The sequence below is a fragment of the Salvelinus namaycush genome, chromosome 2 (assembly GCF_016432855.1).
Source record: "Salvelinus namaycush isolate Seneca chromosome 2, SaNama_1.0, whole genome shotgun sequence".
NCBI classification, from domain to species: domain Eukaryota; kingdom Metazoa; phylum Chordata; class Actinopteri; order Salmoniformes; family Salmonidae; genus Salvelinus; species Salvelinus namaycush.
Genome location: NC_052308.1, coordinates 66,461,525 through 66,478,241, shown reverse-complemented (window position 1 = coordinate 66,478,241; position 16,717 = coordinate 66,461,525). Strand labels below are relative to the sequence as shown.

Genomic DNA, 16,717 nt, shown 5'->3' with positions numbered 1-16,717 from the left:
ACTTTACCGTGAAATGCTTACTTACAAGCCCTTAACCAACAGTGCAGTTCAAGAAGAAGAAAATATTTACGAAGAAGGCTAAAATAAAAAGCAAAAATAAAAAGTAACACAATAAGAATAACAATAACGAGGCTATATACAGGGGGCACCAACATCGAGTCAGTGTGCAGGGTACAGGCTAGTTGAGGTAATCTGTACATGTAGGTGGGGCCGAAGTGACTATGCATAGGTAACAAACAGCGAGTAACAGCAGTGTACAAGGGGCGGGGGGGTAAATGTAAATTGTCTGGTGGTGATTTTTATGAATTGTTCAGCAGTCTAATGGCTTGTGGGTAGAAGCTGTTGAGGAGCCTTTTGGTCCTAGACTTGGCGCTCCGGTACCGCTTGCCGTGCGGTAGCAGAGAAAACAGTGGCCTTATGGCCTTTCCTCTGACAACACCTATTATATAGGTCCTGGATGGAAGCTTGGCCCCAGTGATGTACTGTGCCGTTCGCACAACCCTCTGTAGCCCCTTACGGTCAGATGCCGAGCAGTTGCCATCCCAGGCGGGGATGCAACCGGTCAGGATGCTCTCGATGGTGCAGCTGTAAAACCTTTTGAGGATCTGGGGACCCGTGCCAAATCTTTTCAGTCTCCTGAGGGGGAAAAGGTTTTGTCGTGCCCTCTTCACAACTGTCTTGGTATGTTTGGACCATGATAGTTTGTTGGTGATGTGGACACCAAGGAACTTGAAACTCTCGACCTGCTCCACTACAGCCCCGTCGATGTTAATGGGGTCCTGTTCGGCCCGACTTTACCTGTAGTCCACGATCAGCTCCTTTGTCTTGCTCACATTGAGGGAGAGGTTGTTGTCCTGGCACCACACTGCCAGTTCTCTGACCTCCTCCCTATAGGCCGTCTCATCGTTGTCGGTGATCAGGCCTACAACTGTTGTGTCGTCAGCAAACTTAATTATGGTGTTGTAGTTGTGTTTGGCCACGCAGTCATGGGTGAACGGGGAATACAGGAGGAGCCCCAGTGTTAAGGATCAGCGTGGCAGACGTGTTGTTGCCTTCTCTTACCACCTGGGGGCGGCCTGTCAGGAAGTCCAGGATCCAGTTGCAGAGGGAGGTGTTTAGTCCCAGAGTCCTTAGCTTAGTGATGAGCTTCGTGGGCACTATGGTGTTGAACGCTGAGCTGTAGTCAATAAACAGCATTCTCACATAGGTGTTCCTTTTGTCCAGGTGAGAAAGAGCAGTGTGGAGTCACCATCACACTGAAGCTGTGAATACTAAGCAATACCTGTTGGTGGCCAGTTCACATCAGTGATGCGACATGTAGAGAGAGCGAGAGAGAGAGAGAGAGAGAGAGAGAGAGAGAGAGAGAGAGAGAGAGAGAGAGAGAGAGAGAGAGAGGAAGAGGGACACAGAGAAAGATAGAGATAGAGTCAGAGAGATGTAAGAGGAGACGGCCCGGCGGTCCAAGTGAAAGCTAAGCACTGTCTGTCGATCACCTTGGGCATGTGCTGAGCCGACGAGGTGACCATGACGATGACAAAACAAGAGGGGGACCGAGAGGGCTTCCCAGAATAACAGACCTGAGATCTCCACAATGCTCCAAGACTTTACAGAGAATTCGAAACAGAGAAAAGTAAATTCTGTTATCAGTTGCCACTTTTCTTTTTCCATCAAGATGAATGAACTGCGTATCAAGCGGAGGTAAAAAATATTCAGATAGCAACTCTTGGTAAGACAATGGAAGTTCAGTTAGAGGAGAGAAATAAACATGATTAAGTATAGAATACGTTATTCTATTCCTAAATCTACAGTGTTCTTTTACCATTAACTTCTCATGCTATATCTTTAGCTCCCCAGCAGATTAAAACTGCTTCCCAAATGGCACCCTATTCCCTATATAGTGCACTACTTTTGAACAGGGTCCATTGGTAGTTGTGCACTACGTAGGGAAAAGGGTGCCATTTGATAATTGTTTCTTCGCTCCCATATGAAGAGTGTGGAGCTAGGGGACTGAAAAACTACATTATTGGTTGCAGTGAGAAAAAGGGGTCTCTGCAGTCATCACATAGGCTACAATGTAAGATGGCGCCGGAGGGCAGGGCTAACATCTTATCGGCTCTTAACCAACCATGCTATTTTGTTTGTCTTTTCCCGTTGTTCGTAACTTGTTTTGTACATAATGTTGCTGCTACTGTCTCTTATGACTGAAAAGAGCTTCTGGACATCAGAACTGCGATTACTCACCTCAATGAGTCGGACGCGAGGGATATACTACAGACACCCGACCAGGCCCAGATCCCCGTGACTCGCTGAAAAAGGAAACGTAGGTTTCGTGGAAAGAGATGGGGATGCCTTGTGAGGATCAGGTGACGAGTGGCTAATCTGCCCTTGCCTTCCGTTCTGCTAGCTATCGTTTAATCACTGGAATATAAATGGGACAAACTGAAAGCACGTATATCCTACCAACGGGACATTAAAAACTGTAATATCTTATGTTTCACCGAGTCGTGGCTGAACGACGACATTAAGAACATACAGCTGGTGGGTTATACACTCTATTGGCAGGATAGAACAGCAGCCTCTGGTAAGACACGGGATGGGTGCCTATGCATTTATGTAAACAACAGCATATCTAAGGAAGTCTCAAGGTTTTGCTCGCCTGAGGTAGAGTATCTCATGAAAAGCCGTACACCACACTATCTGCCTAGAGAGTTTTCATCTGTATATTTCGAAGCTGTCTACATACCACCACAGACCGAGGCTGGCAATAAAACCTCACTCAGTGAGCTGTATTCTGCCATAAACAAACAGGAAAACCCTCATCCAGAGGCGGCGCTCCTAGAGGCCGGGGACTTTAATGCAGGGAAACTTAAATCAGTTTTACCTAATTTCTATCAGCATGTTAATTGTGCAACCAGAGGGAAAAAAATTCTAGACCACCTTTACTCCACACACAGAGACGCATACAAAGCTGTCCCTCACCCACCATTTGGCAAATCTGACCATAACTCTATCCTCCTGATTCCCGCTTACAAGCAAAAATTTAAGCAGGAAGCACCAGTGACTCGGTCTATAAAAAAGTGGTCAGATAGGGGCCTCCCGGGTGGCGCAGTGGTCTAAGGCACTGCAGCGCAGTGCTAGCTGTGCCACCAGAGACTCTGGGATATCCTTGTCTCATCGTGCTCTAGCGACTCCTGTGGCGGGCCGGGCGCAGTGCATGCTGACCAGGTCGCTAGGTGTACGTTGTTTCCTCTGACACATTGGTGCGGCTGGCTTCCGGGTTGGATGCGCGCTGTGTTAAGAAGCAGTGCGGCTTGGTTGGGTTGTGTTTCGGAGGACGCATGGCTCTTGACCTTTGTCTCTCCCGAGCCCGTACGGGAGTTGTAGCGATGAGACAAGACAGTAACTACTAACAATTGGATACCACGATATTGGGGGGGGGAAAGAAGAAAAAAAAGTGGTCAGATGAAGCAGATGCTAAACTACAGGACTGTTTTGCTAGCACAGACTGGAACATGTTCCGGTATTCTTCCGATGGCATTGAGGAGTACACCACATCAGTCACTGGCTTTATAAATAAGTGCAACGAGGACGTCATCATGGATTACAGGCAGCATCCGCACTGAGCCAAAGGCTAAAGCTTCCGCTTTCAAGGAGCGGGACTCTAACCCGGAAGCTTATAAGAAATCCTGCTATGCCCTCCGACGAACCATCAAACAGGCAAAGCGTCAATACAGGACTAAGATCGAATCGTACTACACCGGCTCTGACGCTCGTCGGATGTGGAGGGGTTGCAACCTATTACAGACTACAAAGGGAAGCACAGCCGAGAGCTGCCCAGTGACACGAGCCTACCAAACGAGCTAAATTATTTCTATGCTCGTTTCGAGGCAAGTAACACTGAAACATACATGAGAGCATCAGCTGTTCCGGACGACTATGTGATCACACTCTCCACAGACCTTTAAACAGGTGAACATTCACAAGGTTGCTGGGCCAGATGGATTACCAGGACGTGTACTCCGAGCATGCGCTGACCAACTGGCAAGTGTCTTCACTGACATTTTCAACTTGTCCCTGTCTGAGTCTGTAATAGCAACATGTTTCAAGCAGACCACCATAGTCCCTGTGCCCAAGACCACTAAGGTAACCTGCAAAAATGACTACCGACCCGTAGCACTCACGTCTGTAGCCATGAAATGCTTTGAAAAGCTGGTCATGGCTCACTTCAACACCATTATCCCAGAATACCATTACCCACTCCAATTTGGAGTGGGTCTGAAACCCCGACCACACTTGTAGGCTAGCTAAGCTCATGTGCAGAAACAAGTCGTTGGGTCTAATGGTCGTCTCGCTCCAAACTGCACATCTGCAGGCCATCAAATCAAAGACACTCCTTCGATATAAAGTAGTTGTTAATTATATACTTTTTTACCCCTTTTTCTCCACAAATTTTGTGATATCCAATTGGTAGTTACAGTCTTTTCCCATCGTTGCAACTCCCCTATGGACTCGGGAGAGGTGAAGGTCGAGAGCCATGTGTCCTTCGAAACCCGACCCTCCTTAGCCACACTGCTTCTTGACACACTGCTCTCTTAACCCGGAAGCCAGCCGCACCAATGTGTCGGAGGAAACACCGTCGAACTGGTGACCGTGTCATCGTGCATGTGTCCGGCCCGCCACAGGAGTCGAACGGCTCTCGACCTTCGCCTCTCCCAAGTCAATACAGGAGTTACAGCGATGAGACAAGACTGTAACTACCAATTGGATATCACAAAGAGAAAAAGGGGGTAAAATATATAAAACTTAAGTGATCTTGACTCAGAAAAGGTTGGTTACCACTGCACTAGACCTTTTGTCTCACCTAAACCCCAGTATAACTGGTCCAGAACCCTGATACACACACTCACAAACACACACATTCACAAGAAACACACACAAACCCAATGAGTAAAACGTAGAAACTCCAACAAACAAAGACCATGGAAAGACTTTGGCACAAAAGGCATGAAACCCACACATACTGCAGGCCCCCAGGCGTTTAGAGCAGAGTGGTGGGTCCCTGCCAGGAGAGGACTCTCCCAGTATAGTATCCCCTGTAACCACAACCTGTGGGAAGGTATCACAGTTTCAGCCATAAGGAATGAATGGATCTTAGTGTCTTTGATCCCAATAAATCTGAGTGACAAGCTGAAATTGGAGCCGTTTAGCACCTCCGCCCGCTCCCAAGTTCGGGGAATCTTGATCGGTATGTCAAGGGTTTCTGTGGAAACAGGGGAATTCCCAAAATATTGCAGACATTGCAGGGTAGGTTCCACTACTGTACTCAACTTATGGGCTAGACTGGGACCTATGAGTGACATTTAACTTTCTCCCACAGTCAGAGAGAAATTACAAAGATGAACTTTCACTGAGTGTAAAAAGGGAATGATATACCGAGTATAATAACTCTTGTTAATAAAAACCCAGAGGATGTCACTTACAGGATGTCACCCCATCAGACCCCTGCAGTAACCTACTGATGTGTGTATAAACGTACTCAAGCGGCGGTGAACTTAAGAGAGCCTGTAAGTGGATGATGGGTACTCTCCTCTCCTCAGCAATGTTATCCACTTCACTGTAGAAACTGAAGCCAAATCGGCCGAAAAACTAAACAGAGAGAGAGAGAGAGAGAGAGACAGGGGGGAGAGGAGAGGAGAGGGAAAGAGAGATGACACAGGGTCTCTGCACTGACAGCTGGCGTGTCTCTACATCCACACAGTCACACACAGAGTCAAACACTCTCCCTAGAGTACCACTCACTGGCATCGATTCCACCCCGCTGACCCCCTCTAACGGATTTACATATCCAAGACAAACTTAGGGACATACTGTATGTGCACACAGTCACACACACATAAATACACATTAAACAAACATATGTTGTACACACACACAAACACACACCACCCTGCACCATGTGGGTAGAGCACATAGCATTGAACCATCAAAAGATACACGTTCATTTTGTGCTGCCATCTTTCATCTCTCCATGTGTACACACTGCAGTCCGCAGCCAATTATGACTGAAGCAGCAGCACATCTTTCTGTCCATCGACAGATCGACAGGCAGGGGAGGGGCTATTTATAGTGCAACATTAAAAGAGCTGCTCACAACTTACCGACTGGAACTTCCTTTCATTAGGGAAATAAGGAAATGTATTTAAAGCATTTAGAGACTAGTAAAAGAGACGCAAACAGATTGGGTCTCTAAATAAAAAGCATAGAGATTATAGCCTACATATAGACGTATACATACAGACTGATCTATCTCTATGATGAAAACCTCAATAGTGAGAGAACAGTGGTTTGGGAGGGGCAGAGAGGAGGTATGGTAAACCAGCATCAACACATACAGACGCAAGTTGGCGGAGCTAACAGGAAGTAAACACCTAAATGCTGAGAGTAATGGGATGAGAGAGGACGTATGGCAACCCTACAATCAGACCAGGGCCACCATTTTGGCTCAAACCCAATTAGTACCAGTTACCTGGACTGTTGACAATCAACCCTCTGAGTCATGACAATGGAGAGGAATGACAGGGTTGAGAGGCTGGCAGCTGTACCATGTGGGGACCGAGTGAGTGGCGCTAAACAAAAGATGCCCGAAATGATGGCTGCCTGCCTTCCTATTCTGTCAATGGCAGCCACGCTCCACTTCATATGCTCATTGACACATACAACAGCATGAGATAAAGAGCCCAGATTGAGAGGCATGCACACACACACACACACACACACACACACACACTCACACACACACACACACACACACACACTAAGAACAGGTGGGTCCCCACTCTGATCAAAGAGCATTTGACTGGTTCATGTCCCCAGTTCACTGTAACGTGTAATGTGACAGGATCCTGGTTAAACTGGATGTGTGTACATCAGTGGAGGCTGCTGAAGGGAGGACGGCTCATAATAATGGCTAGAATAGAGCAAATGGAATGGCATCAAACACATGGAAACCATGTGTTTAATTAATGTATTTGATACCATTCCACCCATTCCATTCTAGCCATTACCATGAGCCCGTCCTCCCCAATTAAGGTGCCACCAACCTCCTGTGGTGTACACTGTGTGCCCATGTGAAAAAGTCTTAATCCCCATAATTCCCTCTGTTCTGGACGCGTGCCTGTTGGCGTCTTAACAGGCCAGAGGCAGGCAGAGCAGGATTGTGTGTGTACAGTACAGTGGCACATGTCAATACAAAGGGTACAGTGTGGAGACGACTGGCCATTGTGGGGACACACAGGGAAGGCAGATGGGGTAATAATGGGATTGGGGCCTGCAGAACAAGTGTTATCGCACAGCACTCCTTCAATACAGGTTCTCTCTGTTACTGGTCAATGGTTCAGTCACAGTCTGTACCATAGAAATATGATCTGTGGATAGGGCTGGGAACCGTTCTATAGATTCAATTTCTATGGTATGTACTCTGTGACTCAAATAAGATTGTGTTAAGAGCTTTTTTTAAAGTCATTCAAAGGTCAGCCAGAGAGTTGTAACATTAGCAAGCAGGGTAGCCTCCATATGTTCCTTCACCCATGAGTTCCAAACCATTTGCATCAGTATACGGACTTACTATTCCATGTCTGGTGCTGACTTCCTCTGGGCACTTCCATGGAAAGGTAAGAGGGGGTGACTAATGGAGACATTCCCATCCCAGATAATGACTGAGTGTGTACACAGTCTGGGTTGTACACAGAAATCTGACAGCGCAACAAGCAAGAAACACAATAAGCTCCTACTCCCTCTCCACCAACCACTAAGGAAACTGGATGAGGTAACGCAACAAATATCCGCTATAACATTTGTAATGTACACTGCACTGCCTTACACAGTCATAAAAACAAATATCCCTTGGGTCATCTTTCAAGGGAAAACACCAACTTGTTTGTTTCATTTTTCCTGATCCATCCTATTTATAACAACAAGCCCTTAATATATTCCTACTTACATTTGTCCAATCCTGGAAAACAAGCTGAAAATCTGTGAGGGCAAGACACAAATACTCAGACTGTATCACTAATCAGGCCAGTGTAGAGGTAGAGAGAGAGAGAGAGATAGAAATAGGTAGAGGTAGAGAGATAGGTAGAGGTAGAGAGGTAGAGAGGTAGAGAGGTAGAGAGGTAGAGAGAGAGAGAGAGAGAGAGAGAGAGAGAGAGAGAGAGAGAGAGAGTGCGTGTGTATAGTGGTAGTCCCCATTCCCTAGTATGTTTAGAGATCTTAGATAGGTAACACAAATCAGAGCTATCGTAGGTTTATTATCTTATTTCCTGGTTGAAGAGAAAGCACTTTCACTGCAACAAAGTCCTCTCAGGGGACATTGTGGGAACTGAACAGAGCACACAGCACTTTGATTAAAACACCAGCCTAGGAGACATGTAGGGATGTGTCCCAAATGGCACCCTATTCCCTTTATAGTGCACTACTTTTGACCAGGACCCATAGGGTTCTGGTCAAACGTAGTGCACTACATGGGGAATAGGGTGCCATTTGGGACGGAACCTAGAAAGAGGCGTTGGCACATGGGCCAGCTAAACAATCTGGGTGATGTGGACGGACAGTTTGTGCTCTCTAGATGACAAAGCAAAGAATTATGGGAAACATTATCCCTGTATCATATTACCTGTGACCCAAATGGTTCCCTATTCCCTAAATAGTGCACAACTTTTGAACACGGCTCTGTTCAAGATTAGTCAACTATATAGAAAATACGGTGCTATATGGGGTACAAATTTTGCCATTTATGAAGTAAACATCCAACGAGCAAGACCTATTCCTCCATTTATGAAGTAAACATCCAATGAGCAAGGCCTATTCCTCCATTTATAAACTAAACATCCAACGAGCAAGACCTATTCCTCCATTTATGAAGTAAACATCCAACGAGCAAGACCTATTCCTCCATTTATGAAGTAAACATCCAACGAGCAAGACCTATTCCTCCATTTATGAAGTAAACATCCAACGAGCAAGGCCTATTCCTCCATTTATGAACTAAACATCCTATGAGCAAGGCCTATTCCTCCATTTATGAACTAAACATCCAACGAGCAAGGCCTATTCCTCCATTTATGAACGTCCAACTATTCCATTTTTTCAGTCATCCAATGGTTGCCAGTAAAAATCCCCATTTCTGGTCCACCATCCACTCTATAATTCATCTTCCTTAGTGTCCACTGTGAGGAGCTGAGTGACCCTAAAGGTCAACATTTCCAATGTATGACAAATGGAACGGGTCATTTAAGAGGTGGACGGGGGAGGGAATAAAAGAGTGAAAGGGCATTTGTAGCTGCCAGACTGGACAGCAACCCCTTCTATAGGCTATATTTGGTTCTCCCCCCGCCCCCCTCCCATCTAGTCTGAAGGCCACTTGAGAAATTCAAAGCGATGCCGAGCCGCATAAAGGCAGTGGATTGAGAGGCCCGCTTAATGCCTGTCCACAATGTATACCCCCCCACACACACATATATACACACACACACACACACACACACACACACACACACACACACACACACACACACACACACACACACACACACACACACACACACACCAAAGACCCCGAACCCCTTTTCCCGTAATCCCATGAATCCCTGGCCAGTCCTCCAGAGCCTAAAAGAGCGAGCCTGACACGAGCCTCTGACTTCCCCCCTGTCCCCCTCCCTAACCCCCTTATACTTCCTTTGTCCCCCCCTGAGGGACCAGGAGTGAGTGTGGGGCCCGCCGACCGGGCTGGGGCAGGCAGGTGTTGAGGCAGCTCCATGGGATGGAGTGGTGAGAGAGAGGGTGTGCGAGTTGGTGGTCTGGTATTCCGTCTGTCATGCCAACCTGATGGCCTGGGCATAACACACACACACACACACACACACACACACACACACCCTTGTTTGTCACTGTGGCCGCTGACATGACAGCCCACAGGCGGAGCAACGGCAACTGTAACCAGGATTATGTATTGCTCTAAATGCATTAAGGAGGGTCGATGTCAGGAGGACTGGAGGAGGGACACACCCAACACAACCTGCTTGCTTCTTTTATCTGGTTCTCCGCCTCCCATTCCTCAGACATCAAGGGCTCAACTCACCGCCACCGCAGGAATGACAGGAGATAGACTTTATAATAATGTCAAGGATAGTTGACTTGCTATTCCATGAGTATTGGGTGAAGATGAAGGTCAGCTGATAAGTCACAGTTTTAGTACTAAATACGGTAGCAATAAAGCACATGTTAACTTGTAACAAGTTACAAAGTTAGGACAGCAAACAGTTCCTCACATAAAAAGACAGGTAAGTAGACACCCTTCATGAGTGCGCATGCAACAGAGAGAGTCTGTATCACAACTAGAGGTCGACTGATTAATCGGAATGGCCGATTAATTAGGGCCGATTTCAAGTTTTCATAACAATCGGAAATCGGTATTTTTGGACACCGATTTGTCCGATATTTTTTATTTATTTTTTAGACGTATTTATTTTTTACACCTTTATTTAATCTTTATTTAACTAGGCAAGTCAGAACACATTCTTATTTTCAATGACGGCCTAGGAACGGTGGGTTAACTGCCTCGTTCAGGGGCAGAACGACAGATTTTTACCTTGTCAGCTCGGGGGATTCAATCTTGCAACCTTACAGTTAACTAGTCCAACGCTCTAACCACCTGATTACATTGCACTCCACGAGGAGCCTGCCTGTTACGCGAATGCAGTAGAAGCCAAGGTAAGTTGCTAGCTAGCATTAAACTTATCTTATAAAAAACAATCAATCAATCAATCATAATCACTAGTTAACTACACATGGTTGATGATATTACTAGTTTATCTAGCGTGTCCTGCGTTGCATATAATCGATGCGGTGTGTATCGTTGCTCCAATGTGTACCTAACCATAAACATCAATGCCTTTCTTAAAATCAATAGACAGAAGTATATATTTTTAAACCTGCATATTTAGCTAAAAGAAATCCAGGTTAGCAGGCAATATTAACCAGGTGAAATTGTGTCACTTCTCTTGCTTTCATTGCACGCAGAGTCAGTGTATATGCAACAGTTTGGGCCGCCTAATTTGCCAGAATTTTACGTAATTATGACATAACATTGAAGGTTGTGCAATGTAACAGGAATATTTAGACTTATGGATGCCACCCGTTAGATAAAATACGGAACGGTTCCGTATTTCACTGAAAGAATAAACATCTTGTTTTCGAGATGATAGTTTCCGGATTCAACCATATTAATGACCTAAGGCTCGTATTTCTGTGTTATTATGTTATAACTAAGTCTATGATTTGATAGAGCAGTCTGACTGAGCGGTGGTAGGCAGCAGCAGGCTCGTAAGCATTCATTCAAACAGCACTTTCCTGCGTTTTGCCAGAAGCTCTTCGCTGTGCTTCAAGCCTATCAACTCCTGAGATTAGGCTGGTGTAACCGATGTGAAATGGCTAGCTAGTTAGCGAGGTGCGCGCTAATAGCGTTTCAAAAGTCACTCGCTCTGAGACTTGGAGTAGTTATTCTCCTTGCTCTGCATGGGTAACGCTGCTTCGAGGTTGGCTGTTGTCATTGTGTTCCTGGTTCGAGCACAGGTAGGAGCGAGGAGAGGGATGGAAGCTATACCGTTACACTGGCAATACTAAAGTGCCTATAAGAACATCCAATAGTCAAAGGTTAATGAAATACAAATGGTATAGAGAGAAATAGTCCTATAATTCCTATAATAACTACAACCTAAAACTTCTTACCAGGTAATATTGAAGACTCATGTTAAAAGGAACCACCAGCTATCATATGTTCTCATGTTCTGAGTAAGGAACTTAAACGTTAGCTTTCTTACATGGCACATATTGCACTTTTACTTTCTTCTCCAACACTTTGTTTTTGCATTATTTAAACCAAATTGAACATGTTTCATTATTTATTTGAGGCTAAATTGATTTTATTGATGTATTATATTAAGTTAAAATAAATGTTCATTCAGTATTGTTGTAATTGTCATTATTACAAATAAATGTTTATTTATTTTTTTAATCGTCAGATTAATCGGTATCTGCCTTTTTTTGGTCCTCCAATAATCGGTATCGGCGTTGAAAAATCATAATCGGTCGACCTATAAACACAACGACAATACATACCTTGTCGAACAGAGATTTCCATTGCTGAGATAGGGAAAGAGGAAAGGAGCGGGGAGGGAAAGAGAGAGAGAAAAGAGGAAAGAAAAGGTTTCAGCGAGAAAGGTGCCATTTAACAGATAGACACACCTGTCATTAAGGAGTGATGTCAGCAGGTAGCCTACAAGAACTTTCCTTCATTCAATGAATCAATATAATTGAACAATTGAAGACATCATCAATTATGTATGGTAGTAGCCATGCTACGCCTGCTCAGTTAGCTGTAATGAACACATATAGTCAATGGATTGTGGACTGTGATGATATATTGACAGTGGTCTATGTATGAGTCTATGAAGCTGTCTGAGAATGGTCGCTGGCATAACAATATTCATAGCTTACAACCATAACACAGTATGATATCATGCTGACATAACATAGGCTAATGATAGGCCATCATTGTAAATAAAAATGTGTTATTATTTGAATTGTCTAGTTAAATAAAAAAGATTCGCTACTGTAGAATACACCGTGGGAAAAACGTGCCTTTAATGTGATCTTCTGTATTAGGATGAAATTGAAAAACGCTGATGACAATATGAATATGGCTCAAGACTTACGTCCTCTGGGGCCACGGGAAGAACATCGATACTCTCCAGCACTTCTATCTCGTCTCCCTCCGCGTTCGCCGCCACTGCTGGAGAGGAATGCACCGGCACGTCCCGAGACGCGTCCGGCATCGTCAGGCTGCGGCTGCCCCTCTACTCAATGCACTACTGGGCAATTCAATATTAAATCCTTACCGACAAAACAATATCCATTCTCTGCTATTTGAGCCACATTACACACATAATCCATATTTGAGAAATCACCAAGCGAGACTAATCAACGCAGGTGTCTCAAACACAATTGGGCATTCTTATTCCAACCCTGGTCCTTTGCGGCTATTTAGAAAAATATATTAGCCCACAAAATAACATCTATCCTCCGTTTGTTCACAAGCTCATTGAAGAGAAAAGATATCTTTAATAGATCCACGCAAAAGGCAAAAGTTGAGTGCCGAGTTGGGTGTCCGTGGAGTGCGCATCTGCGTCTCGCCACTCCGAGCGACAGTGTGTGTGTAACAACTGAATTGGGGGTGTGTGGCCACCAAGTCCTTCTCCTATTTCATACGACAGCCCACCTGCACCTCAGTCCAGCTCTCTGTAGACAGACACGGCATTTTTCACTGTCAAAGTACTGACATCTCATTGGGACGGACAGGCAGGCAACTATCCAAGTTGACTGCAGTGATTGTTCATTCCAATGTGACTCACCTGAAAATGAAATAGAATAGAGGTGTGTGTGGCAATAATTAAAGAAATTGGCTACTCACTTCAATAGTGAATAAGAGAAGACGTCATAGTGTATTACAAGGCAATAGGCATAGTTGGAACACCCCTCAGCATAAAACAGCTTATAATGCTACTCAGTCTACTGCGCAAAAAGCAGCATGGGTAGCCTAAATGTCATGGCAGTCCGTCACGGAACACTGACTAAAAAGATGTCTAGTCGACCGTCCAAAAGTCGCGCAAGTGTAAATTCAGGTGCGTCATTGTACCCTCGCAGTTGTTTACAGCGACGCAGCTCGGCCAGCTGCCCAACCCCGCTGTGTCTCAGTCAGCAGCCTCTAGGAACACACTGACTCCGCTCCCGGAGTTGGATCGGGACCAGCCGGCACTCTGGCACTGTTCAAGCCGGTAGGCAAGCACCTTCGGCTCCGTTGCACTGCGTGTGCCTCCGGCGCAGAGAAAGATGGATTTTTGGCTGCGAGGTGAGAACACCACCCACACCCACAGAAGGCTTCGAGGAACCCCGGTTCACACCAGCTGGCTCTCACTCTGTTACTTTATCACGTTATGTCATCAGATAGACAGTGCGCGCATGTGACTCAGTGAGTAGACTTGGCTGAAGAGGATCCAAATTCAACACTCTCACAAATGTGGGTGTGGGTTATTAAAATACACAAAATAGTATTCAGACAGTGGAAGTGCCTGATCCAGATCTAATTCAAAGAGGGACAATTCTATCCTGTAATATTTCCATCCAACATTCACTGAAAGGGTGGTGATTTCAATCATGAAGCATAGCACCTACTGATCTACTATGATAGTCAGTTTAGGACACTTATGGTACCAAGTACCAAACACTGTTTAACTTTTCTTTTCACCTTCCTTCCTCTCTGTATCTGGGTGGTAACGTGGGTTGAGGTTCGGAGGAGGGTAATAAGGGCCTGTAAATTCCAGGTTGTGTTTTAGGGTCACAAACAAACACTCCCCTGCAAGCCTGCAATGACAATCAGCAAAATGATGGGTCTTCCATTCCAGAGGACCACCTACCCATTATCTATAATCACTTTAAACAAACCATTCATTTAAGATCAACCTGTGTGTTTTGTGTTGTTTGTGTGCACATGCATGTGCTTGTGCACTTGTGTGTGTGTAAGTTATGTGTGTAAGTTATTTTGTGGCTGTGGGGTGCAGCTGCTTTTGAGTGGGCTGGTAGCACTGTAAAGAGATTGTATCTCTCTCACAAAACTTCCCCATGCTATTCGATAGTATTACCATGGAAACAATATGGCCATAGGTTATTTTTAACCTTATGGGTCTTGTGACACCTACACAGCACTTTTGGATGAAACTGCAGCCTACAATGTTTTAACAGCGAAATACTATACTACCAGTCCTCAACTGGCCTCAAAACGCTTCCTCCGAGAGAGAGCTAAGCTGTTGGGATGCCATCTGCAGTCAGCTGTGCAATTACCATGTGTGAGATCACAATTAAAAACTCATCTCATCACCCAGAACCAAATCTCAACTACTCTATAAGTATACTGAATGTGGGGTCTCCATTTCTAATGACTTTTCCTATTACTTTAGCCTAACACTGCTGTGGTTTCCATTCAAACTTCTATTTAGATCATGCTCACTTGAGTATCACCGTCCGATAGCCTTGGCTTAACTAACCCATGAGCGAAGCATTCCAATCCACTGCTGGTTGCACATACTGAAATCTATGCAATTTGGCCAGTCAGTTAGAGACACTTACTCATAATATGTTACTCATTATGAGTTACAGCGACACTTGGAGACACTCAGAGCATCAACATCCCCCATATCACCAGTGAGTGACTCAAACCATTGGCCCGCCTGTAGCGCACCCCAACACGGGAGAGGAATCGCCAATTTAAATGATCTAATTGGGTGAAGTGTTCACATGTCAACTTTCACAGGTCAACTGCTGGTGGCGTCAGCTCTGAAAGTAGAACAGCCCACGGAACAGAAGAGAGAGAGCGCAGAGGAACTGAGGCGAACCGCGGGAAAAACACCTGCACTGTGAGAGGAATGTTTATCAACTCTGTCTCAGAATGTTAGTAGGGCTGTCTGTGTAGGTGTTAACTGGTGAAAACAGGTACAAATGACCTGCTCGACACACATGTACTCACTCACACATACACACTGTTAAGGATCTGCGTTCCATGTATTTGCATCTCTCTCTCTCTCTCTCTCACACACACACACACACATACATAGAGAGAGAGAAAAACAGACCGATCAGTTAGGCCCTAGGGAATAATCTTCATGGCTAAAAAGGCAATTTTATGCAGTCTGGTGGGGATCCTTAGAGAGAGACTAGTTACAGCTCATCCCTGAGGGATCTGACTGCGCCCTGAATATTGTTATTAGGTAGCCTAGTGGTTAGAGCGTTGGACAAGTAACCGAAAGGTCGCTGGATGGAATCCCCGCGCTGACAAGGTAAAAATCTGTCGTCCTGCCCCTGAACAAGGCAGTTAACCAACTGTTCATAGGCAGTCATTGAAAATAAGAATTTGTTCTTAACTGACTTGTCTAGTTAAATAAAGGTAAAATTATTATTTTTTAAAATGTGGTGGTGTGCTGTCTGTAGACATTGGAATCATTATTTTGATAATACTGCCTCCATGTGTCCACAGGCAGACCTACAGTTACTACATCACATTACCTCATCCTTCACGTGAACTTTGGGAGCAAGAATCAGGGAGAATGACATCACTGGCTGCCTCCTTCCCTACCACTCAGTAGGACCTTCCTTGACCAATGTAGTCAGGACCTGAAATTAAGAGAACATTCAGCAGCGTGTTGGCATTACCTCAATACGACAACAAATACTCTGAAGCCAAAATCATACCGATCACTTCTGCAGATGACTTGCATAACGTGCTCTGAGGAAGGCACTGTTCCGAAAACATTGGCCATACCCAATAAATCATTGGAAGCATATATATTATGTGACTTTCTTTATTTAAATGTACCTCTGACTATTTGGGTGTGCATTAACTGCAGCTTTTTATTTTAAAAATGATCCCAAATGCAATAAAACATTCTTGACATAGGATTAAAGTAGATTTATTTATTATAAACATTGGAAAGGCAAACATGAAACACAATTGTCCTAATATTCTGGGAGTTGGGGGTGCTGGATAACATTTGGAAAATTGGAATAATACAATTGAGAAGAATGTTGGCTTCATAATAACAGTATACTTGAT

General features: G+C 44.9%; 1 protein-coding gene across 1 annotated transcript in view; it reads right to left on the bottom strand.

Annotated features, from left to right (window-relative positions):
• LOC120023029 (rhomboid-related protein 3-like) overlaps positions 1 to 12,890 on the bottom strand; it is a 52,161-nt gene extending 39,271 nt beyond the window's left edge. The window contains exons 1-2 of the mRNA XM_038966982.1: positions 12,771 to 12,890; positions 12,175 to 12,198 (exon numbers count right to left, since the gene is read on the bottom strand). Coding sequence (XP_038822910.1) covers positions 12,175 to 12,198; positions 12,771 to 12,890 — 144 coding nt within the window. The remainder of the gene's footprint in view (positions 1 to 12,174; positions 12,199 to 12,770) is intronic.
• Positions 12,891 to 16,717: the final 3,827 nt, after the last annotated feature.